Source organism: Zingiber officinale, chromosome 6B (genome assembly GCF_018446385.1).
Source record: "Zingiber officinale cultivar Zhangliang chromosome 6B, Zo_v1.1, whole genome shotgun sequence".
In the NCBI taxonomy this organism is placed as follows: Eukaryota; Viridiplantae; Streptophyta; class Magnoliopsida; order Zingiberales; family Zingiberaceae; genus Zingiber; species Zingiber officinale.
The window spans coordinates 107,880,408-107,907,287 of record NC_055996.1 but is presented as its reverse complement, the minus strand read 5'-3'; the positions used below and the strand labels follow the sequence as shown (position 1 = coordinate 107,907,287).

The 26,880-nt window shown below is 38.7% G+C and overlaps 1 protein-coding gene across 3 annotated transcripts; it reads right to left on the bottom strand.

Moving 5' to 3' along the window:
• Positions 1-576: 576 nt before the first annotated feature.
• On the bottom strand, positions 577-14,749 carry LOC121988779 (sporulation-specific protein 15-like). Of its 3 annotated transcripts, none has more exons than XM_042542431.1 (11): positions 14,332-14,749; positions 13,547-13,726; positions 12,444-12,644; positions 12,140-12,262; positions 10,414-10,451; positions 10,214-10,334; positions 3,016-7,875; positions 2,776-2,901; positions 2,463-2,567; positions 2,229-2,371; positions 577-1,159 (listed from the first exon to the last, which is right to left on the bottom strand). In XM_042542431.1, exons 2-11 carry the CDS (start codon positions 13,622-13,624, stop codon positions 928-930), a joined length of 6,027 nt encoding a protein of 2,008 aa, XP_042398365.1. In that variant the 5' UTR covers positions 13,625-13,726; positions 14,332-14,749; the 3' UTR covers positions 577-927. The 3 variants fall into 3 exon arrangements, with proteins under 3 accessions (XP_042398365.1, XP_042398366.1, XP_042398367.1); XM_042542432.1 differs by having other exon boundaries at positions 13,547-13,718; XM_042542433.1 differs by having other exon boundaries at positions 13,547-13,629.
• Between the last annotated feature and the right edge of the window lie 12,131 nt (positions 14,750-26,880).

Sequence of the window (26,880 nt, the reverse complement as noted above, 5' to 3'; positions counted from 1 at the left end):
GCAATTTTAGATAACAAAGTTAAAAAAAAATACTTGTCATCTTCAAGGGGCGAAGTGAAAATTTCTCCAATTAAGAAAAAAAAAATTATATCACTAATTCGTAGTCCACGTGGGGACGTTTTTCCCACACGCGATTCATTACCTCTGTTTCACATAATTAATATATATATATATACACAAGTACGCGTCAAAACAATACCCGCGCCGGTCATCCTCGCGATCTAATCCCAGTGATTAGCAGAAGATGAGTGTGTTTTGGGGTAAGAATATTAATTGATTAGTTAACGGGGAAGAAAAAAGGTCGCCCCGCGTAGCGACGTTGAGAGTCCAAATTTCTCAGTGGAGAAGAGCAGCGACACTTCTCTAGTTTCTAGAAGCAATTTAATTAGTTAATAATAAAGTTTGTTTGAAACGTCAACGAGTTTAGAGCATCCAGAAAATATTACAACTCAAATTGGTAGACACACAAGGCAATTAAATTTTTACCACTCCTGATTCTCAGACTTCACTGTTGATATAAATAAAAGAGGAAACCACATTCTAACTGTTGTTTGCAGAAATTTATCTCTTGATGAATTAAACGAGGAAAAAAAACGATCTCAAGATATATATTACTTTGAAGATTTGTGAAAGATTGTACTCTTAGCCTTGATAAATTACATTTAGTAGACAATTAACATATTATTATGCTACTAAGCTCATCTCGCAAAGGCTGAGACAAACAAAGTCTATTTACTTTACCATGATATATGATCTCTTTCAAATGCTAAATTCTGCTCATGCATCTCCAAATCTCATGTAAAGATCCTTCCTCGCCACTTATTCTCCGTCTACTATATCTACCATATGTCCGAAGTAGCAGAAATGAACATAGCTTCCAAGATTGAAAATGGAAGTAGCATTCGAGGATCAAGTTTGGCCTGTGGGCTATGATCTTGTAGGTGCTCGAGCTTTGAGGGTCATTACTAGTTTTTGCCTCTCGCCCTCTACCTCCGCAAACTGCAGACTGAGTTGAGAGTATCGACCTTGCATCTCTTTGAGCTCAGTTTCGACGGCAGTATATCGAGTCTTCAACTCCAGCATCTCTTTTATCAGTTCATTGATGTGCCTGAAGCTCTGGAACACTAATGCCTCGTTGTCCTGTTGTTTCAGGAATGAGCTGCATACCGTCAAAAGAAGTCATGATGAGTGCTTATAATCAATCCAGAGCCTGAATTCAATTTGCAAAGATACATTTCTGACCACCATACAACAGTTATATTTTTTGTGTAAGCTAAACTAAATGAATGCGGCAAGCATTTTACATAATTGGCTACATCAGAAACAAATTTACTGTAATGCCTTGTACAAGGCTTATTTCACATCATTAAGTAGTTAGATTGTGTTTTACGTTATGTTGTGTTTTAATTTGTTGTATATATAGCCCCATGATGCTGCAGTTTATATATTGAAGGAAACCTATCCGATATGCAATTGAGAGAGAACAGGTGGGTCTCTTGACTTGGCACCAAAGCACCTGCACATCCTCCACTATTGTCTTCCTGCAGGTCATGCCTCTTTTGTCACAAGGGATTCCTGCCTCAAATATTGCACTTGGGATCTCCTTCAAGTTCTTGACGCACAACTCCTGCTCTTTGAGCAACTAACCCTCACAAAACCATGACTGTATCTGCATGATCCAGCACTCTTCCAGCTCCACCTCCAGCCAATCTCAAGCTGCAGTACCTGCAAGGGTCTACCAGCTGCAACAGCTGTACCACACTGGTGATCTTCTCAAAAGTAATCTTTTCTCTTTGATTCAGTATATTCCGCATCAACAATAAAATGGATTTACTTCCATTAGAGCAGATGTTGAAGCAACATACGTGTGTATTTTAATATACGTAAAAGAACCTTGGAAGGCACCTGCTTAGGAACTCTGTTAGCTTTAATGCTAAATGTTGCGTTTTGAGGGCCATATATTTAGCCTTTATTGACTACTAAAATATATTGAAGGGGGCCCTATTCAATCACGAATTAACAGGGATTACTTCTCCTGTCTCCTTGTAATATGCATAAACTAGTAGTGAAATCAGGTAGGTTGCTTGTGCATGTTGTATTACTTTGCTCAATGAATCCCATGGCTGAAGCTTTGAAAAAAGATACAGGAAATTTTGATAGGAATAAACCTAGGAAATACAGAAGAAAAAAAAACGCCAAATACAAACAATGATTGAAAGAATGAATACCTTTGTACGTGAAAATCTGATATCTTTTTTGACTGCAATGCTTCTGCAAGCTCAAGTTCCAAAGCAAGTACTCTTTCCAATGCGTTGCCACTTTCAGGAAGTTCCTTGAATAAAGGAAAAATGCTTCCCAGTTGCTCATTTGCCTAACCAAGGGAAGTTCCAGATTGATATATGGCCCAATAAGAATTATACAATTATTCAGCGTACCACATGATCATTATAAGTCATACATACCAGGTCAAGTTGTGATAAATCTCTCTCTAAAATCTGATGGGATGATAGAAATTGTTCTTCTAAAGGAATTAGTGATGATAAATTCTCATTTCTTAGCTTCTCCAACTACAAAGATTTAGCAGAAAATAGAAGTATCAGATTGATGTTAACAGTACTGATTATTAAACATGAAGGGAGCCAAACCACCCAATTCTACTTTGTTGATGCATAATGGCTGCAGATTACTGTCAGGGGAATGACCTCCAATAGTAAAAGCCTTGGCTATGATTGAGTATCTTCCAAGTTGTAAATTATATTAAAGTTGGTGATTTACCTCCTTCTGTAGCATGCCTATGCCAGACATCAACTTCTGCTGCTCTTTGAAGTGCTCCTCAATGTCAGTTATATCCGTTATATTATCCGTGAATTTGGATTGTTGTCCAAATGCACTTTCAGTATCCTGAAATAGAAGTGGCGCATGGCATATAAAAAACTAACGTTAACTTTCATGAAATTCTAAGTGTGTGCCATATTAAAAAAAAAACTACAAATCCAATGTGAAAACTACAGTTACCTTAAAAGCTGTTGAGTTTGGAGGGGAATAAGAACATGATTTCTCATCAGCAATAGTTGGCAGCACAACTCCAACATCTGTATTCTTTGGAGAATTTGTGAAATCCACAGTTGAAGCATCTATTCCCAAATTAGTATCTTTGTAATTTGGCAATTCTTGGAAGACTGCTGACAATTCAAAGCTGTCATCTTGTAAAATTTGCTCAATTGATGTTATGGAAGGGAAATCAGAGTCACTATTGCCTTCATGGTTAACAGATCCATCTAAGGCCAAATTCTCAAACAACCTCTTAACCAGGTCAAGCTCAACTCTCACATTATTTTTTTCTTCATTACACTCCTTTAAGGAATCCTCAAGCTTTAGCTTCTCAGCATTGCATTTCTTCAGGGAGTTTTCAAGCTTTAGGCTTTTTTCCCTGCAACACTCGAGGTTCAGAACAGTGCACTCCAGTTCATTGGTTATCCTATCATGAGCTTTAGCTAATTCTTTTCTCTCAGTCAGAACTGTAACTAGCTCACACTCCAAATTAGACATTTTCTCTGACAACTCTTCAAACTTTTTCACTAGAGAAACCTCAGTTTTCTTTCTGCTCTCAACTTCATCAAGAGCATTTTGCAATTTCAATAGCATTTCTTCTGCATACTTCTTGGAGACAAACGACTGATTTTTCAGCTCCTGGATCTTGGACTCATACTGTTCTTTAATAAAAGCAATTCTCAGTGACTCCTGTGATGATCTCTCATTCTCCTTCTTTTCTCGAGCCTGAAGACACTCTGCCTCTGCTTTATCTCTTTGTTCCCTTAGAAGGTTGGACAGGTTCTTATATTCTTCTGTCTTCAATACCTGTTCTGAGAGTCTACAACTAAACTCCTCGTTGTGCTCTTGTAAGGCCCTCAACTGAGACTCACATTCCTCAAGCAATGATATTTTTCTATGTTGTTCCTCTAGTTTAGATTTCAGTACCACATTTGTAATTTCTAATGCATCCCTAGATGACCTTAAGTTGCACACTTCTTCTTCACAAAAGATCATAATATTTTTCAGCTGACAAATCTCACTTTCATATTTCTTCATATGGCAATTACTGTCAGCTTCCACTGTTGCAGCTCTAAGCTGCACCTCTTCAAGTTCTGCATTTTTTTTGTTTACGTAATCAATAAGGCTCTCTTTCTCCCGAAAAACAATATCAAAATCAGATTGTAATGACTGAAGAACTATCGATAACTTTCCATTTTTGTCTATTAACAGTGATTCTTTCTCAGCAAGTATGTCAAGTGAAGCAGTAAGATCTGCATTTTTTAAAGTCATCTCCTCAAGCTTTCTTTCTACTGTCTTAAGTTGTGCAAAGGAATCCTGCATCCTGTCACAGAAATGACTTCGCATAACTGTAACTTCAATTTCAGAGGCCAGTGAAGTCTCGAGAAGTTCTGCCAATTGATTTCTCACATCCACAACTTCAACTTTCAAGGATGAGTTCTCACTCTCTAAACTACTTCGGCTTTCTTCACTCTTTATAAGTTGATCCTTAGACCCAATGTTTGTTCTTTCTAACTCCAAAATCATATCCTGCAGCTGTGCCACTTCCATTTTTCCTTCATATAAAGATAACAGCTGACATTCTTTTTCCTCCAACTGTGCTGAAAGGCTTGCAACTGCATCATCAAGTCCCTTTCTCATTCTTTTCTCTGTCTGCATGTCTCTCTGGATGAGTTGCAGACTTTGTTTCAAACTGTAAATCTCATTTTCCATTTGGGTGGAAGCCTCATTCTTCGACTGTATAGACATCAACAAACTCCTCTTCTCTTCCATACAATACGTAAGACTGATCTGAGTTTTTTCAAGATCCTCCTTGACACCTGCTAGTAGAATTAGCTGGTTAACTAGATCCTTGTTCTCTTCAATAGCCTGCTGCAATTCCATTTCTAAGGTTGCCAATTTTGACGACAGTTCTCTATTGATAAATTCGGTTTTCTCTTCAGTATCTGAACTGATCTTAAGCTTCTCGGAAGCATTTTGTAGTTCTTTTTGAAGCTTTTCAACCAAATCATTGGACACTACTAGCTTTTCAGTTACTGCATTTATATCAAATTCAAACTTCTGCTTCATATTCAGATAATTTAGTTCTGTGTTGTTTTGAGATCTCTGAGAAATATCTCTCTCTTCCTTTATATTCATATTCTCTTTAAGCAACTGAAGTATCTTCTCTGTCACTTCTTGCTGGAACTGTTCCAGACTTGCAATAACTTGCACATAATTTCCGGCTTCCAATTGATGTGATACAGAGATGTCATCAAGAGCAAAACAATTTATTTGCTCATTGCAAGAAATCATCGAAGCAGATAAATGTCTTAATTTCTCTTGAATATTAGCGATACAGGTTTGCATTTTATCATTTTCAGAAGCAGCCTTGTCAAATTCTTCCTTTAGTAATTTGAAATCTGAATTCATTGATCTCATTTCAGTCTGAAGACATTGATTCTGTTGGCTTTCCTTGTTCAACATACTTTTGAACTTGTTCCTTTCTTCGATGCATGCATTGTACATTGTTTCATAAGCTTGAAATTCCGCAAACATCTTCTCGTATTTTGCAATTTTCTCACTATGAAAAGTACTTTCACATAAGACATCTTCGAGTTTTGCTTCCAAAATCTGGTTCTTCAGTGTTAGATCTTCGCATCTAGAGATGCATTTGGCATTATCATCCATCAGTATTCTTGAATCCTCAACTGCTTTATGCAGCTTAAGCACATAATTCTCCTTACCTTCTGTAGCATGCTGTAGCTGTTGTGCAAGTTCAAGCACTTTTTCTTTCATATGCTGGACGCCATCATATACATCATGCAATGCCCCAAGTAAAACATCAGAGAAAACCCTTAAATTCACATTAAGAAAATACATTTCCAAAGCTTCAGCTTCAGTATCAGAATGAAGTACTTCCAACCTCTGAAGTGATTTTCTCAACTCCTGTATGTCATCTGCATCAGTCATGTTTTGTCTGTCTGCTTCAGCATATAAACCATTCCTTTGACTGCTTAACACGGCATCATCCAGTAATGATCTAGAAGAAAATTCATCTATATGTTTCACAGTGGATAGATCAGCAGTAGGGATGTTGTTAACCTGAGTAAAAATAGGAGCCTGTTGTCTAATCTTATATAAACCAAATCCATCTACATGCACATCATCCTTACTTTGCAACTGCATGAGGGGTTTTCCACTGTCTTTACAGGAAACAGATGTGGATGTCCCACTATGAGGAGAATATTTGTGACTGGTTTCATGAAGTCCATTGTTCATCTGAACTCCTGAAATGATCGACTGGTAGTTTTCATGATTGATTGTAGTCACAATGCCATCCTTATATGTCATGGCCTCATCTGACCATTCATCATCATAGTGCTTATCATCAAGCAAAGTTTGCTTTGCCAGGTTTTCATTTGTCTCATACATAGACAAAACTTGGAAAGATAGTAATTGAAGATCTTTTTGCAAGCGATCAACTGCTATTGAATAGTTCCAGCGAACCCTATTTAGTGCAGTTTCTGAAGCAATAGCCCTTCTCTCAAATTCTCTATTTTGAGATTCTAAGTTGTTCCTATCTTCAGAAAGAGCCATATACTGTTCATTCATCTCTTGATTCAATTTTTCAATCTGGTTTTGAAGAAGAGATGTTGAGTACAGACAGGAGGAGTGTTCATTTCTGAGATTTTCCAGTTCCTTAACTGTCTGCTTCTGGTTTTCCTCCAATTCCAATATTAGTGATTCATAGTAACATTGCATCTGCTCTAACTTTTTGGTAAGACTTTCTTTTTCCATTGTTGAATGCTCTAGTTTTGTTAAAAGGTCAAACCTATCAACCCCTCTTAAACTTGGCACTTCAATATCTTTCTTAAGTGTGTCGTACTGGTGATATGCAACACGAGAATTCAGGCAATGAACTGCACCCCCAAGATATGTGTTATCTCCATAAGATTTCTCAAAACTCTTTACTTGGATAATATCTTTTTTAAGGTCACTGATTAAACATCCTAGAAACTCAAAATCAGAACCCAGTAAATCAAAATCACTTCCACAATACCCTAAACGAGCCTTATTTCGGATTTCCTGGACATTGCTCTCAATTAGCAGTAGACTCTCAAGCCATTTGATCCGCAAATCATGGTACATGAAGTGAGTTTCAGCAGCTGTAAAATCATCCTGAAGCTTACTATCAACTAAATCATCTTCCTGGTTCGTGTTTGACGACAAAGGACTAGAAGCTCTCCTGTCAAGTGTTTGAAGCATAGCTTTGGAAGATTTTAAGGCTTCCAGTTCATCTCTGAACTTTGCATTCTCTGATTTTAACAAGGACACTTCCCGACTCAATTGTTCTCCTGAAGCTAGCTCAAGTAAAAGTTGTTCGGATAAGCTTTTAGTTTCTGCACCTAATTCATCTGTAATTCGCTGTAATGACCTTGCTTCCAACTTAAGCTGTAAAAATGCTGACTCTGCGACTTCCAATCTCACTCTGAATCGGTTGTTCTCTCCATAAGCTGTAGTTAGATCATTATCAACAGAAAAATTCGAACTCCATCCATGTGTCCAATCGTTCCTCCCCTGTGCAGAGAGCTGACTGAGACTGGGTTCCTCATTTCCAGGCAAAGGCCTCTGGCTAAGGGGCAAATCAGCAGAGTTAATACTGAAGCTATCTATTTCATGCATGCCTTGAAGTTCATTCTTTTCAGCATTTAAACTTTCAGATGTGAAGGATGAGCCATCCACCCCACCGGCTGAATCTTCATACTCTTCATTTGATTCTCCTACTTGTTCAAGTGAAGGAAGCTTCATTCTATCTTGTTTAAATCTGACTCTCAGATTAGCCTAATCCAAGATATAAATGATCAAGCATTCAACAACTCATCAATTACATTCAACAAAATTGTTTCAATAATAAGACATCTACAAAAATGGAGATCCAGAACAACTGTCTGAAATAATTTACCATGATTGACAGATATATCAACATTTCTCTTTCACCTAGACTAGACTTTAAGGGTATTAGAGGAAATATAAGCTCAAAAGAAAAAATGAATCTCCCTGGAAAAGTACTTGGGACATCAATTTCAGGAGGTTATCATCCTCCATTTAATTTGAATAGTTAGACTGGTACGTTTTGCAAACAGCTAATTGCTCAGATTTGGGCATAACCTTGTTAACATAGCTCAGTGGACCATGAATGTCATGGGTGCACAGAGAACTTTGGAAGTCTAACAAAAAAATGTAGGCCACAGGTGTTGGATTTAAAGATATAACAAGTCATTCCATAAGAGCATCCACAGTGGGGATATGTGGAGGGGATATTTCTCCAATATCCCCCAATCTCAAATATCCCCCATTGGAAAGGGATATTGGGGAGGGGATTTGAAATCACCGGGCATAGAGTTATGCCCAGTGATTTCTCTCTCTCTTTGTTTTTTTAACAAAAAAATTAAAAATATATATTTAACGGTGGAATTTGGGATATTTGAGAGTGAGATATTTAATAGATTGACTCTATAAATATTTGGTTCGTGGGATATTTGATTGTGGGATTTGGGATATTTGAAGAGTGAGATATTTGATTGTGGGATTTGGATGTGGGGACCATAAATATTTGGGAGAAATATTTGGTTTTATTGTGGATGCTCTTAGTAGTTGCCAAAATGAGGCATGCAGTTGTTTTGAAAATCTTTAGGGCCAGAAAAATCAAGTTGGCATGGTCATTTAGATGTTTCAAGACTGGATCATAGAATTAGCTAGCACAGCAGTCTTTCAATGGATCACTCTATCACACTGGTCCGTACCAAAATTGGGGTTGTGCTGCCAAGGTACCCAAGCTTTTCAATTGAGAAGTTATGGTGATACAACAATTTCCGCACTTGCATTTTATAATGAGTTGGTGGAGCTAACATGAATCATTAAAAGTCAATAACTATAACTTGACTTCAAGAATTTGGAAGCAAGTTCAGAAGGTAGATCTCCTGGTTGAAAAGGGATTTATATACAACCTGAAATTAGTGCATAAATGAGATGGATTGAACCTCATGTACAAGAATGTATTCACAAAGGCAACTTTGCTATAGTTGTATCCTATGCATATCAGTTACTAAAGCCAATGTAAAAGCAAGATCTAGAAGAACTGATACAAATGCATGCAGTCATCAACAAAATTCCTCAAGTTAAAAGAAGTTATTGGTAAATATGAAAAAAAAGATGTTATTCGCAAAAACTTGGTGTTGTGTGCAGGAATGATACCAGTTGACTTAACTAAGATTTTAGTATATGAGTTGCTAAAGGCAAATCAGTAATAGCCTAATAGTTGATTTAAGATCAAGTTCTAAAGACAACTAAATGAACTGTATATCTTTTCCTTTCAAATGAAAAAACTACAATCCAAGTTGTTGTAGGACTATTTAACATGAGAATCTAGAGTAGGAGTAAGATATTCCTATTAGCACTCTTGTACTTAGTGATGAATGCCTGGATAAAAAATGTAACGTGTACTACTTACTGGCCCATAAAAGCCCACAAACATCTAGATGAATGTTATTGAGCCTTTCATAAGAATCAAGCAAATACCATTAAATTACAAGAAGTGATGTGCACTGTCACGACACCAAGATGAAGTAAAAAACAATAAAAAGATTATACGAAGAACTAAAACCAAGAATAAATTAAATCAAACCTAATTTTAACTAAAACCATGTTCTTTTCTCTCGATTATACCTTGCAGAGTTAGAACAAGGTTTTAACTAAAACCAGGAATAAATTAAATCAAACCTAATTTTACCATGAACTATGTTCATTTCTCTTGAGTCTTGATCAATAGGTTCAATGTTCAAATTAGAGAGCCAGATTTTTCCAAAGTGAATGGAGTTAATTTTTCTTATTAATGTGTTCATATCGTTTGCACTGCACTGAGTTGAGGTTAATATAGAGCTGTAGATGATACAATGTTAGATCTTCCAAAACCCCATCTTATTTGGACATAAGTATGACAGGCCAAATCACATATTTATGCATGACTTAACTTGTTAGTTACACTGTCTACTCAATAGGTAGTCTGCACATAGAGATACTGTAACTGAAATTCCTTGTTGATGTCTCAGAAAAGGTAAACACTGCATGAATCTTCCAGAGTTCCTTCAAATCACAATATTAATTTGAGAAAAAACTCAACCTTTTCTGCTACTTCATTAACTATCTCTGGTGATGCAGCTTCGGTATCAACCGGAAAATTTTTATTGCTAGATATCATCTGAATCCCCCTTACACTCAGTTCCCTTTGCTGCTCAAATTCTCTGAATAGCAACGCAACAAGTGAGAGAAGTTACAAATGCTAACAAAAGAGAAAAAAAAATGTTTCTTGTTAAGTGGCACCTGAAACCAGTTTTGGAAGTAAGAAGTTGGACTGTGACCTGGAATACACCCAAAAAAAGACAGAGAAAAAGTACCATTACAATGAGGAAGAATAAGATAGCAGTAAATGAATCTAATAAAAAAAGCAAACCACAATGACCCAACAACATAAGACTGGCTATATAAAGAAGAGAGAATTTATTTTATTTTTGTAGTATAGTATAATCTCTTTTATTCAAGAAGAACCCCATTTCAGTAATAAAGGTGATGTTTGGTCCCAAATCAGACCAAAGCCCCTTTACCAATCATATTAACCGGCAGCCTGGCAACTTCAATATTATAAGTTCTTCTTAAGTCTTCCTTATCCCTTGACCCTAAATACTCAATTAATCTCAACAAACACCATCTACCAGTCCTTTTTTGGTCTACCATTCTTCACGATTTTTCTTCATTTTATTCATGAAGCTGAAAGACCTAATCCTTATGTACAAAGAATCTTCTTTGTTAAATTTCTTCTAGTAATAGCACAAGCCCACAGAGCATCCTCATGTCATCTGTTGTACAGATTCTTTATTCACTGATCATGATTCCAACCTATAATTCTTGTAACTTCTTACCAAATTTTAAACTTCAATAGCTCCACAAAAATTGTCAACTTCAATAGCACCTTTTTCCTTCTTCTTGAACAATATATATAAAATACCTAAAATATTTACTAACTTCTCCATTGATTTTAAGTTGATATTACATTTCCCCTTTGCCTCTACTTAGTTCTTAACCTAAACCTCTTAGTTTTTCATAATTCAATAGAATTGCTCCCAATATAAGGATTTAATTAATTGAAATTTACATTGATACATTTTGCAGAGAAATTGTTGTGGTAAATGAAAGAATATATAGCCTCTGTCATCCCCTTTCAATATCCCATGCATCTCTGTGCACATATTTTTTGATACCTTCAGTGTCAGTCATGATGGTATTGCTGATTTAGTATTCTGCAAATAAATATTTAAGCTTAATTAAAAGATGCATAAACTCTGGTTCTGATCTCAGATAGTATTCAAATCTTCTGGTTTGATTATTCAAATAAAAATTCATTTGTGTATAGTCAAGGTGCTTATATAATGGTTATCTTATTTATGTGCAATACAATAAAATTTTATTTTCTCCAAATTCTAGTGTCAAAAATTTCATGATGAAACTTTCAAGCTCTAGCATAAATAGCTAGTTTACTAGGAGGATAATAGGAGATAGGAGAGGAAGGAGAGAGAGAATACAAGAAAAATATGGATCACTATTTTCATGTGTAAAATTTTGTCACAAAATATTGCAAAGCAAACTATGCTACATATTTGTCTGACATTGATAATCTAAGTTTATCCTTCTTCCATCAGATTCAGCATGTCAAGAAGTTATAATCCTAAAGTTTGAATGTCCCTCCACCAAGAACTAACAAAGAATCCAGTATGCCTCATATAAGCTACCAAAACTATTAAAAAAATTGGAAGATATAATTGAAATATATTGTCAACTCATGTCTCAAATGTTAAAGACCAAATGCTAAATATCATCTTTTGGACTGTCAAATTTAACATTTTCCTAGAAAAGTGCTGATTCACAATTTTTCAAGAGAGCACTCATTTTGGCTTAAATTTGATAATAAAGACATACCAAATGGTAGAGAATCAATCATGTTCAAAAATAATAAAAAAACTGTTGAATTTTTTATTTTAAAAAAAACACTCACATGTAAAATTGTTCCAAAATCACAATTAGTAAGAGGTAACAAAACAGATGAAGGTCTTAATGCATCTGCAAAGTCTGCAAGGTTGATATTAACTTCTCCAAGGAAACTTGACCTGGAAGACCCCTGTGAAATACATTCCAGAAAGCAAATAAATAAAGATGAGCTGTATACCCCACATGACATGTAGCATTTGAAAAGGTAAGTAAATCAAGTAGCAGTGGCATTCAGTGGCAAGCTTGTCTAAGTTTGTGATTTGACCAGGAACAAAAAGTAGAAAATACAAAGCAAAAAAAGAACTAAATACCGTAGCCACCAGAAGATTGTACAGCTTCTCATCATATGTTTTAGTCTTTGCATCCTGGAGAAGTCTTGTAGTTTCATAGATCGGATCTGGCCACTTGCAGCTCCCATTTCTGACATTAACTTTATTTGTTTTTGCAGTTGTTTTGCCCACATCGATGGGGATAAGAGATATAAACAACTTGTCCCACCCTTGTTGTGGAATCTGAAACAAGCAGAGATAATTCTCTAAAATCTTAAGTTTCTAAAAAAGAAAATCTCTCTTGTGTTACCTAAACATGCTCATTATTACTCGCTACAGGTTTAATATAATTGTCCAGAGCAAGTATATTGCTACCAGTATCAGCACTAATATCAGGTTAACTGGAGTATAAGTAATTTGCTAGTCTTAAAATGCACTTGCTTCGATCATTAGATACTCTACAACTGACATCAAACTAAACATGGAAAACAGCTGCAGATCATGAGTTGAACAATATTCCATAATATGAGAATTTAATGAGACTGCAAACAATAACTTATAGGCATTTTACCTGATAAAGAGGAAATGAAATATCGCAACTAAATTGACCACAATTTCCCTAGAAATCTAGATATATTGAAAACAATGTACAAAACCATAACTAGTTTTTGCTGTTATATTGATTCTCCTTTGGACTTTATCATATGGCAACAAATTCCTTTGGAGGCGATAGAGAGACAGTTGAGCAATAGACAGTTAAAGAAAGGTTTTAATTTAATATTGTGCAATTATATATCATTGCAATGTCTGATAAGCTCCAACATGAAAATAGTAACAAACACAAGCTGAAGAAACCAACAAGAGATATGCTATCACTTATGGAAAACTAATAATTGTTTATAGTATATCACCATAGTCTGTTATTTTGTGAAGGGCATTGCCTTATAAACTTTAGGAAGCAAATCTCCTTAAGCAAGGAATCAACAAAAGAAAATGGAATGTAAAACAGGATAAAGATAAAGTATCATCAAATGAAAATAAGCATATACAAAAGATTCAAATAAATAAAGTTTCATTTGACCAGCTAGTCAATTCATTGAAAGAAACAATAAAGAAAAAAAAAACTAGGGAAAGGCAGAGAGTACATGTGTTGCATGAAACTGTAGGCGGAAGACGACTTTCACTTTTGTCTTTTCAATCTTCCATTTAGGAATCCTCGACATTTTTCCTGAAGCACTAAATATCGGGTGAATAAAAAAAGCACCTTTTTTCTTCTTCCTAATTGCTTCCTTGAATCAATTCGTACAAGACCATGAACTGTGTCCCTTTAAGCAAAACATTAACGCATCAAGAAAAATCTAATGCTCTTTTTTATTTCACCAATATAATTTGAAAATGAACTAAATTACCAGGTGGATAACCTAAATTCAACTCTTCCAAAAGTGATGTATATAAAAACATAACAGCAAGCATAGATCCAACTGAATAACCTAAATGCAAGTCTTCCAAAAGAGATGTATATAAAAACATACCAGTATGCACGGATTCAACTGAATGCAACTCTTCGCAAAAGAGAGATATAAATTTAAAAACAAAAAAACAGTAACCACGAATCAGAAACAAGACAAAGAAACTCAGATCAAAATCCAGAGAACAACAATAGATTTTCTACAAATGACACATTTTCATATCCAACGGCTCCAATCTCGGTGCGATCCACTAAATATCAAGCTATTCCAAATTAAATTGAAATAAAACCCATAAAGGAACTCAGACGCAATCGCCCAAGACTTCAACTGCGGACAAAGATTTGCATTAAAGATCAATACGTTTCACTGGAAAAGCACAAAATGCGAACCGTTGAGACGCAAGTACGCCGAATAATTCACTAACTAAGAAAGGAGATCAGGAGACCGGCCAATTAACTCACCTAGAATAGTCAAAGAAATCAGTCAACTGGCCAAAACTCGATCCTTTTCCTGTAAAAGTCCCAGCCGCTTGAGATTTGTTCCAACCATCAACCTAAGCTCAGAGAATACACTGGTATAAACAAATCAAGGAAGAAGAAGAGAGTGCGCGTGCGTAGGAGCAGACAAAAAGGGCACGCAGCTCAACCGACGCCTTCGCCAAACTCCGGATCTAGCGCTTGGCGAGCAAGCGAGGGCGGAGGAGACTGCCGCTGACGAGGCTCCAAGGCGCGATGGGGCAACGATGCTTCCAGAAACGTGCAACTAAGAGGCTCCTTCGGATCGCAATGCAGCTCGATCGCCTAGGGCTCGATCGAACTCACCAAATCCAGAGAGAGACAGAGAGTGAGAGAAGGGGGTTTAACTTAAGAAAAGGGACGTCGCGCCAAAGCCTGATGTCTCACTGATAATTATAAATACTAATCATCGAATTAACGATACAATATAATATTAGAAAAATAATTAAAATCTACATAAATAAATTATATTTGAACATGTTTAAACATTTATAAGATTGTCTCAAATTGAGAATTTTGTTTTAATGGGAAAAACAATAATGATGTAATTGCATGAATTAAAGACTACTCTTTCTTGTGACTGCATGCTTCAACAACTACCACCAAACTACTATAATTGAGATTTGTGTACCTTATACAAACATAGAAAAATATATATTTTTTATTTGATAAAAAATGTTGATTAAAATTTTGGTATATGATTTACTTACTTTTGGAATCTTAATAAAATCGGAGTTGATCTTTAATTACTATATCGGATTATAAATTAAACTGCACGCGGCGCGAGCGGAGAAAACGTGGGCCCCATGTGGAGAGCTGCGGTCGGTAGGAGGGTCCGTTTACTGGGCCAAATTTGTATGAGCCCGGCCCGTAAAAACCTATTCATATTCAAATGGCTTTTTTAAAAAACAAAAATACAAGAAAATTTAAACTTTATTTATTTTGTTTCCAAAAAGTGAAAAACAAAAATAATCTGTAAAAAAAACCAAAGACGGCTCCTTTCCTTCGCTTCTATTGTTTACTTGAAGGATTATTGCTCTGCTTTGGCCTCGGAATGATTGTATGCTTTTGCTTTCCAGCCTTTCTCTCTTTCTTCTTATCCTTCTTCTGGTTTTTCTCCTCTTTCCCCTTCCTCCCCTGTCCTTCCCCCTCATCTTCTCCCTCGAGAGCTCCTGGTGACCGTAGCTGGCTCCGAGTGACAACATCAGAATGTTCTGTTTTTTGTTTTTCAAAAACAAGGAAACTGCCAAAGGGTTTGAAGCTATGTGATCTTAGTAATTTATCCAAAGACGTATTTCATTTTTTAAATTTATCAAAAGATATATTATACTTTTAAAATGTTAAAAATATATTAATTTATTTGATTTTTTCCATTCTACCTCTTCTGTCAACAACATGCAACCTTAATCTCCCTCTCCTTCTCTCTCCACTCCCTCTCTCTACTCGTGGAAAATTAATCTCTTTCATCTATCGATTTCTTCTAATCAATTTTATTTGTTTCAAAACACCTACACTAGATAAGACTAAAAATAATAATGGATAATATATTTAAACTTCTTACCATCTCATAAATCAGCTTTTTAGGTCAATAAGTAGATTTTAATTGAAACCTACTGATTGACCTAGAGAGCTCCGATTATACTCATTTCAGGTACTATGAATTTCTGAGGTTACAAGGAGTTCAAATATACTATCCATTATTTATTTCGGTTTCTCCAGATATATTAAAATGATATTAAAAGAATCAGTTGATATCTTAAATACGTTGAGTCTAATATAAAATCACACCTTTGGAGAAGCTGAAATAAACAATGGAGGGCATATTTGGACTTCTTACAACCTCATGAATCCGCAAAAACTGAAATGAGTGTAATCCGACCTCTTTAGATGGATTAATGGATTTCGACCGATTTCGATCGAAATCTATTAATCAACCTAGAGAGCTCCGATTATACCTATTTCAGTTCCTGTAGATTCCTGAGATTGTAAGAAGTCTAAAATATGACCTCCATCATTTATTTTGGCTTTTCCAGAGGTGCGATTTTATATCAGGCCCAACATGCGATTTCGGTCGATTTCGATCGAAATCCATTAATCGACCTAAAGAGCTCCGATTATACTAATTTCAGGTCCTGTGGATTCCTGGGGTTGTAAGGAGTCCAAATATGTCCTTCATTATTTGTTTCAGCTTCTCTGGAGGTAGGATTTTATATCAAGCTCAATGTTAGATTTTAGCTAATTTTTCAAATAACATTTTAACACATCCAGAAAAATCAAAATAAACAATAGATAACATATTTGAACTCCTCCTTACCACCTAAGAAATTCACAAGACCAAAAATGAGTGTGATGTAGTGATGAGGAGGGGCTCCACCCCACGGAAGATAGTTGTCACGGTGGATGTCAAAGTCAAGGCGGTCAACGCTCAGATATCCTCGGTCGATCGGGCGACCATGCCTCGACCGAAGGGAGAAGGTCCCGATCCTCCACCGCCTTTGACATGAGGAGGAGTCAAACGACCGACGCTTAATGGAGTAGGAGATGATGTGTCGAACCCAAGCCAAGCGGCTACCTCGCTTGGCGAGGCAGCAGGACTTGGCATTGGAACAATAGAGCTTCGGCCGAGCGGCTACCCCGCTCAGCGAGGCAGCAAGACTTGGCATTGGCAGAGCAGAACTTCTACTGAACGGCTACGCCGCTCGGCTTGGTAGCAGGACGTGACACAAACATAGTAAACTACGGCTGAGCGGACGTGGCACAAGCATGGTTGGGTTCCGGCCAAGCGAACGAGATATAGGAACAGCGAAGTTTCAGCCGAACAACTAGTCCCCTCGGCCTAACAGCATACTCTAGTATCCATCGACATCCCTTTGGGAGTTAGTGTTGCCGACACCGGGCATGGATAGCCAGAAGTTTGTACAGCGGAAGCTTCCACTGTCACTTCAGAGATATGCTCGACCTATTAAGGTACTGTGTCATAGATACTTTACTAACAAGTCTTTTCAGGGAAAACTTGGGGAAGTGTGCTCGCCTTGGGAAGCATGCACACGCGCTATAGGAGCTCTATATAAAGGGGGTTCAAGCATCAGCGGAGGTATGTGATATTCACTATTTGTGCTACAATCTTCTTATTGCTCTGCCTTATACTTCATCGTCGATGACTGACTTGAGCGTCAGAGGGCCAACGCTGGACACCCCTTCCCTAGCTCGACACTGACGTCATCTGTGTTCTAAGTCAGAGTGGAGTCTATAGGCGGTCAGTGGGAGCGCCACATCCCCATCTTTCCATCTCTTCGACTTTCGGATATGATCATATTTGGCGTCGTTTGTGGGAACTTAACCTGCATCCAAGCCGAGAAGATGGAGGACGTTGGACGACTCATCACCGTGACGCTCACCCAGGAAGAGCTCGACATGCTCATGCAAGCCCGAGCGGCAAAGATGATCAAGCAGCAGCAACAACAGGCGTTAGTCGATTGGCAAACACCGCAGTCTGCAACATCAGCGGTAGGGAGACGAGCGGGGCAGGAAGATCGAATGGAGCAAATCTCCGTATGGGGGTAGAATAGAAGGTCGACCGACACGCAGGGTGAAGCGCCACCCGGGCTCATCCCCTTTCATTGTGCCTTGTTTCAAACCCCCTCAGAAATAGCCCAGGCAAATCAAAAACGGGGATCGTCTTTGGATGATGCTCCCATTCAAGATGCACGAAAAGGCAAGGCACCCCGAAGCAACATGTCACCCGAATGAAGCAATCGACAGTTCTCCTAGGAGATCTTACAAGACCCTCTGCCCAAATATTATACCCCGCTGGTGATCGGGGCATGCGATCGATCGACCGATCCGGATTATCATCTGGATAGGTTTGATAATGAAGTCACGCTGCACCAGTATACAAATGGGGTAAACTGTCGAGTCTTTCTTACTATCCTCTCCGGATCGGCGCAGCGTTGGTTCAAAAGATTGTCGAACAGATCTATATGCAGCTTCAAGGACTTCCGAGCTGCATTCTTATATCATTTCACCAACAGCCGATGTTATCAAAAGATGAGCGTCAACCTCTTCTCCCTGAAGTAAGGATCAAAAGAAACATTCTGGGCCTACATATAGTGTTTCAATCAAGTAGCCATGGACATCCCCTTGGTCTCATCCGAGACAATGATGAACGCCTTCACTCAAGGGCTCATCGAGGGAGATTTCTTCCGATCGCTCATCAGGAAGCCGCCTAGGGCGGTAAAAGGCAAGGTGTGGATGCCGGTGTTTTGCTCTTTCCACCAGTCGGTGACCCACAACACACGTGATTGCCATAGTCGAACACCAATCGTCAGCCGACCGACTCCAAAAGGTTACCACCTCCGATCTCTTTCTCCCGATCGGCGACAAAGGCATCGATCTACTGGGCGGCGAGAGGACGAAAGAAGGGCGCTCGAGTAGCACCATCAACACCAGTGAAGGGATGACACTGATCCCTCCCGAGTCTCGGCTGAGGGAAATAGACCCTCCGATCAGGAAGAAGAAAACAGAAGCAACACATCCCGAGGAGAAATACGCATGATCGCCGGAGGACTGATCGGCGATGACTCCAACAGAGCTAGGAAGTCGTGCGCTCGGCGGCTAGAGATCCACGCGGTGGGATGCAGCAAGGAGAAGGCCGAAGGGCCCGAGATCAGCTTCGACCCCAATTACTTGGAGGGAGTGGAGATCCCTCACGACGACGCGCTGATCATCCGGGCAGTAATCGCTAATTACACTATTCATCGAACTTTTGTTGATACAAGAAGTTCAGTGAATATCATCTTCAAGAAGGCGTTCGATCAATTAAAAATTGATCGGAATGAGTTGCTGCCCATGACGACCCCTCTTTACGATTTCACGGGCAATAAAGTCCTGCCGCTCGGACAGGCCCGACTGGTCATCTCACTCGGGGAAGAACCATTGAGGAGAACCAAAACCATGAATTTCATCGTGGTGGGTGCACCGTCGGCTTACAACATCATCTTGGGCCGACCGATGCTCAACGAGTTTCGGGCGGTAGTGTCTGCTTACTGCCAAAAAATCAAGTTCCCGGTAGACAACCTGGTGGGTGAGGTCAAAGGTGATTAGCTGGCCACTCTGCGATGCTACGTCGAGATGGTCAAGTCCGAAGCGAGAAGTGCTTGGAAGAATCCGCACTTGGAGGTGAACACAATCATTGAAAAGCCTCCTACATTGGTGTATGAAGAAAAGGAGGAGGTTCAGATCCACCCCAGCCGAGCAGAAGCCACCACCTTTATTGTCGCTGACCTGGAGGTGGAGAAGAAGGCATAGTTGGTTGTCTGCCTTAGACAAAATCACGATGTGTTCGCCTGGTCGGCACATGAGCTTCCCGGTATCTCCTCGAGTGTGGCTCAGCATGAGCTTCATGTCCAACCGGACGTTCAGGAGGTGAAGCAAAGAAAGAAGGACTTCAGTGCGAAGCAAAATTTGATCATTTGGGCGGAGATAGAAAAGTTGCTGGAGGCCAGCCATATTAGGGAAGTTCAATTTGTTGGTTGCTACTCGGAAAACCTAGAGGTTCCACTGTACAAAAATTTTGTACAAAGGTCTGAACCTTTTCCTAGCTACCATGTGTTCTTTTAAATTAAATTTTGGATCGTCTGCGGAACTTAACACGTTTGATCCAAAACTTAATCTATTTGTTCTTTTAGGTTTTGACTTGGATCTCCTGCGGAACTTAACACGTTCGACCCAAGTCACCTTAAGTTATTAATTCCATTAAATATTAATTTCCATAATTGGTTCCCAGTACTGACATGGCGAGGCACATGGCCTTCTTGGATATGGGAGCAACCACCACCGACTAGACAAAACTTTTTATAGAAAGCTAATATTTAATTTCCTAAAATAACTTTAGGTTAACCGAAAAGAACAATCAAATCACAAGGGAAAGAAAAACAAAAGAACACTATATCGAAAACAAATTCGAAACTCTAGAATCGTATGCCTCTTGTATTTAGTATTATTTCCAAAAATAACTAGTATGATGCGGAAACAAAAATTACTAGTTATACCTTTTAGAAAGACCTCTTGATCTTCTACCGTATTCCTCTTCTAACCTCGGACGTTGTGTGGGCAACGATCTTCCGAGATGAGAACCACCAAGCACCTTCTTCTTCCTTACAAGTTTCGGCATCAAAACTTCTCCTAGGATGAAGAGGTTCGCCACCACCACCATGCTCCAAGGGATGCTAGAAAAGAGGCTTCTTTCTCTCCTTCTTCTCCTTCTTAGATCCGGCCACCAAAGATATCTCCACCATGAGAAGGTTTCGCCACACAAAGGAGAGGAGAGGAAAGAAAGGGCCGGCCACACCCAAGGAGAAAAGAGAGGAAAATAGAATAGAGTCGTTCACCTTGAAGCCTCCTCTACCCCTCTTTATAATCCTTGGTCTTGACAAATAAGGAAAATTTAATAAAACTTCCTTAATTTTTTGCCATTGAAAAGGAAAATTTATTTAATTAAAATAATTTTCTTTTCAAATTATAATGGTCGGCCACTCTTCTCCCTAAACAAGGAGAGTTTTAATTAAAACAAAATTAAAACTTCCTAATTTGTTTCTAGAAATTTATAAAATTTCTCCAATAATTTTAATCCTTCATGATTGGTTAATAAAAGAAATTTTATAAATTAAAATCTTTCTTTTAAACATGTGGATAATTTCCAAAAGGAAAGTTATCTCTAAAAATTAAAATCTCCTTTCAATCTACAAATAAGGAAAGATATTAAATCTTTTCTTAATCTTTGTAGAAACTAATAAAAGAGAATTTTTAATTTTCAAACTTTCTTTTAAATCATGAATATAATTAAAAGGAAAGTTTTACCAAAATTAAAATCAACCTTTAATCTACAAATAAGGAAAGAGATTTTAACTCTTCTCTTAATCTTTGTAGAATCTTATAAAAGGAAGGATTTAAATTTTTAAACTCTCTTTTAAATTATATTATCCACATAAGAAAAATTTTAAAATTAAAATTCATTTTTATTTTAATAGGACGGCCACATGAATTCACCCATGAACATACCCATGGTCGGCCCTAGCTTGGTCTCCAAGCTAGCTTGGCCGACCCCTATAGGATGGGTAAGAAGGTGGGTATAGGTGGGTATAGTACTTATAATTAAGAGGCTACGATAGGGACCGAGAGGAGGAATTGGTTTTGGTCTCCGATAAAATTAAGCATCCCGTGCTCGCCCCGAACACACAACTTAATTTTATCAATAATAATTCATTCCACTAGAGAACTATTATTGAACTACCGCACCAATCCCAAATTACATTTTGGGCTCCTTCTTATCATGAGTGTGTTAGTCTCCTTGTGTTTAAGATAACAAATTTCCACTAATTAAGTAAGTTACCGACAACTCACTTAATTAATATCTAGCTCCAAGAGTAGTACCACTCAACTTCATCGCCATGTCGGACTAAGTCCACCTGCAGGGTTTAACATGACAATCCTTATGAGCTCCTCTTGGGGACATTCTCAACCTAGATCACTAGGACACAGCTTCCTTCTATAATCAACAACACACACTATAAGTGATATCATTTCCCAACTTATCGGGCTTATTGATTCATCGAACTAAATCTCACCCATTGATAAATTAAAGAAATAAATATCAAATATATGTGCTTGTTATTATATTAGGATTAAGAGCACACACTTCCATAATAACTGAGGTCTTTGTTTCTTTATAAAGTCAGTATAAAAGAAACGACCTCTAATGGTCCTACTCAATACACTCTAAGTGTACTAGTGTAATTATATAGTTAAGATAAACTAATACCTAATTACACTACGACCTTCCAATGGTTTGTTCTTTTCCATTATGGTCGTGAGCTACTGTTTATAATTTATAAGGTACTGATAACATGATCCTCTGTGTGTGACACCACACACCATGTTATCTACAATATAAATTAATTGAACAACTACATTTATCATAAATGTAAACATTTGACCAATGTGATTCTTATTTCTAGATAAATATTTATACCAAAAGCTAGGCTTTTAGTATACACTCTAACACAATTCCCGAGCTGGCTAGCCAATGTCATGTTAGTCTCCAAGCTGGGCAATAAATGGCGGATCTGCATCGACTTCTGCGATTTGAACAAGGCATGCCCAAAAGACTTTTATCTGTTACCCAGGATAAACCAAATGGTGGACTCAAATGCTCAATGCATACCAAGGGTATCACCAAGTGTCGCTCGCCCGCGAGGACCAGGAGAAGGCTAGCTTCATTATGCCCCGATGGAACGTACTGTTACAACGTCATGTCGTTCGGACTCAAGAATGTCGGAGCCACTTACCAAAGGCTGATGACCAAGGTATTTCGACGGCAGATCAGCTGTAATATGGGGATATCGAGGAGACTTGCCAAAGTTGAGGGCTTATGGGATAAAGCTGAACCCCGACAAGTGTCTGTTCGGCGCAAAAAGTGGTCGCTTCATGGGTTACATCGTCACTGAGCGGGGCATTGAAGCCAATCCAAGCAAAGTCAAAGCATTGCAAGACATGCCGGCGCCTCGGAGCTTGAAAAAAGCCCAATGGCTGATCGATCGGATCACCGCGCTGTCTAGATTCATATCCAAATCATCCGACCGAAGCCTGCCATTCTTCAAAGTGCTTCGCCGAGCTACAAAATTTTAGTGGGACACTGAGTGCGATCGGGTATTGGAAGAGCTTAAGGAATATCTTAACTCCTTGCCTACATTAGCCAAGTCAATTATTGGTGAGCCACTTTGGATCTATTTATCGTCCAACGAGTATGCGGTTGGGTCGGCCCTGGTTAGGCAGAACGGCTAAGAGCAGTAGCTTGTGTTGGAACCCCGAGGTGTTTTGATGTGATCAAACCAAGTTAAGTTAGGTCCTGCGTTGTTTAACCCTTGTGTCTAAGTGTGCAGGAACTTAGGAACACAGGAAGTCGAGCGGAAGACGCGGCTAGCGAGAAGGACGGCACGGGAAAGAGCCGACGGGCTCGGTGCGTCCGAGGGACGAGGTGTCCGCGGAAGAGTACACCGGTGGACTAGAAGAACGTGCGCGGCGTTCGAGGGACGAGAAACCGGGAAGGAAGGCTGCTCGAGGGGAAGGCCGGAACATGGGTTCGGGTGAGCCCTATTCCGGATGGCCAAGATCACCCAAGCTAGTGGAGCCGGAACAGAAGATCCGGACCGAGACGAGCTGAACCGAAGCAGAGCGACCGGACGGAAAAAGTCAACCGAGTTGACTTTTGGTCCGGCGCGCAACTCATCGGCGCCCGGAAGTATTTTGACCAGATCGAGTCAAACTCGATCGAACGCTGGGGATAAAGTTTTATCCCCTGGGCGCCTGAACCTTCCGGGCGTCCACCAAGGCTATAAATATAGCCTTGGTCCGAGAAAATCAATTTAATCGAACGACGAACTTGTAATCAACTTGTGCTTTACTTTTCTTCTTGTACGTTCAACGCTGTAAGAGGCTACTCCGCCCAGAGGAGAATCAGATAGTGCGCTTTCTTTGCCTTGGATTAGCAATCCTCTGATTGCAAACCAAGTAATTCCTCTGTGTCTATTTTCTGTTTTAATTAGTCTCTGCTTTTTTAATTACAAGTTCTTTTAAGTTAGTTGAATATCCGAGAAGGGTTTTTGTTTTATTTTGTAGGGCAATTCACCCCTCCCCTCTTGCCGGCCTCCAAAGGGACCTACAAGTGGTATCAGAGCCAGGACGCTTCAGGAGGACTAACCGCCGATCGAAGCAACAAAGATGGCCGGACCAAGCATCGTTCCACCAAAATTCGAGGGGAACTTCACAGACTGGAAGCGTCGTATGGAGGTATTTCTAAAAACCGAGATTGAAATTTATTTCATTATGAAATACGGTTTTGTAGCTCCAACAAATCAGAACGGTGAAGAAAAAGAAGAAAGCAATTGGACAAAAAAAGAGCAGAATGAGTTCGTAGCAAACAGCCGTGCGGAACATCACCTGCTAAGCGTATTACCGCCTCAGGAAGTAAACCGCATCTAAGCTACTCATCAGCTAAAGAACTTTGGAATAAGTTTCTAGAACTCCACGAAGGCACATCCGAAGCGAAGCTCGCTAGAAGGGACATCCTCCGAAACAAACTAATGAACATCCGCTTGGAGAAAGGTGAGAAAGTAGCCGGTCTACATGCAAAGGTAAAAGAACTAGTTACTGGTCTCGAGAACCTCGGTGAAAAGGTAACAAATCGGGACGCCTTACGCTACGCACTCAACGCCTTTCCCAGAACTCCAGAGTGGACGTCAATCATCGACGCCTACTACATCTCAAAGGACCTGGAGGTAAGTACATTAGAGGAATGTTTTTCTACTCTTGAATTACACGAAACTAGATGTGCAGGAACGACAAAGGATACAACCCAGACTATAGCGCTGAACACAACTCAGAAGGATGAACTCGAGTCAGATTCCGAAGACGATCAAGAAGCGCACATGGTAAGAAATTTTAAAAAATTCTTTAGGTCTAATAAATTTAAAATGCAGAATAAAAAGAATCAAAAAGGAGGAAGAAAGGTGCGATGCTACCAGTGTCAGAAGGAAGGACACATAAGAGAAGACTGCCCAGAACTCAAAAAGGACAAAAGGAAGTCTCCCAAGAAACATAACCTAAAAGCAACTTGGGATAACACTTCTTCATCTGAATCAGAAGCTCAAGAATACGCCGGGATAGCACTGATGACAAGCTACGATGGACAAAGTATATCAGAATCGAGCAACGATGAAGAGGGAGCGACCTCGGATGAAGGCAGCGAAGCAGGGGGAGATTCAGGCTTTAAGTCTGACATGGTAAGTGAGGTATGCCTCTTACCCCCTACTCTGGCATTAAGGCAATGACTAAATCCATGTATAAATTAGAAAAAGAAAATGCCAAATTAAAAAATGAAATTTTGGAAACAAAAGGAATTTTAGCAAAATCATGTCTAATAGAGGATTTTGATAAATTGAAAATTCACAATGAAAAACTAAAAGAAGAAATAGAAAGATTGAAAAAATATAAAAGTTCAAATATTTCTACTTTTAGAAATTATAGAGGTTTAAATTGGTATTATAGATTTCATCAAAGTCAAATTAGAAATATATCAAAAATCTATGTACCTAGGAAATACTTGGTTAACCCTGTAGGTAGGAACCTCTACTGGGTTCCAAAAACCTGTTTAAATTAACCTAGCATTTTCAGCAAGGAAATTAAACGACTAATTTCATTATAAGGCTTTGTCTAAGGAAGTGGTTGTTGCTCCAATAACCAAGAAGGCCTAGTGCCTCGCCACGACCTGGAAGCCAAGTATCGAAATGAAAAGTTTAATTGACTAACTGAAAAAGTATTAATTTAATTTACCTAATGCTTTAAAAGAGTTATTCAATTTGTGTTAGAAAATATTTAAAATTAATTTAAAAAAAAAATTAAATAATTTTTTAATTGACTTAGAAAATTTCTGAAAATTATTGACTTAGATATTTTTTTAAATTAACTTATAAATTTTTCTATGAATATTGGCTTAGACATTTTCCTTTGAAAATTGCCTTAGAAATCTTTTATGAAACTAAATAAAAGATATTCTGAATATTGACTTAGATTTTTTTTAAACTAAATATTCTCTTGTGAAACATTGCCTTAGAAATTAATATTAATTACCTTAGAAAGTTTTATGAAAATTCACTTAAAATTTTTTTTTAGACTTGTTTAAAGAACCCCTATTTTTAATGTGATCAAAGGGGGAGAAGTATGTTAAGTCTAGGGGGAGTCTAGGGGGAGGTAGATAAACTTTTTATGAAATATCTTAACTTGTTTTTATTACCCCTATTACAAATAAATTGTTTTTATTGCATCTATTTTTCCCTAGCTTAACTTGGGTTGCTCACATCAAAAAGGGGGAGATTGTTGGAACCCCGAGGTGTTTTGATGTGATCAAACCAAGTTAAGTTAGGTCCTGCGTTGTTTAACCCTTGTGTCTAAGTGTGCAGGAACTTAGGAACACAGGAAGTCGAGCGGAAGACGCAGCTAGCGAGAAGGACGGCACGGGAAAGAGCCGACGGGCTCGGTGCGTCCGAGGGATGAGGTGTCCGCGGAAGAGTACACCGGTGGACGAGAAGAACGTGTGCGGCGTTCGAGGGACGAGAAACCGGGAAGGAAGGTTGCTCGAGGAGAAGGCCGGAACATGGGTTCGGGTGGGCCCTATTCCGGATGGCCGAGATCACCCAAGCTAGTGGAGCCGGAATAGAAGACCCGGACCGAGATGAGCTGAACCGAAGCAGAGCGACCGGACGAAAAAAGTCAACGAGAGTTGACTTTTGGGGTCCGGGACGCCCGGACCGAAGTTTTTGACCAGATCGAGTCAAACTCGATCTGAACGTTGGGGGATAAAGTTTTATCCCCCCAGGGCACCCGGAACCCTTCCAGGCGCCCCGACCAAGGCTATAAATATAGCCTTGGTCCAGAAGCAAA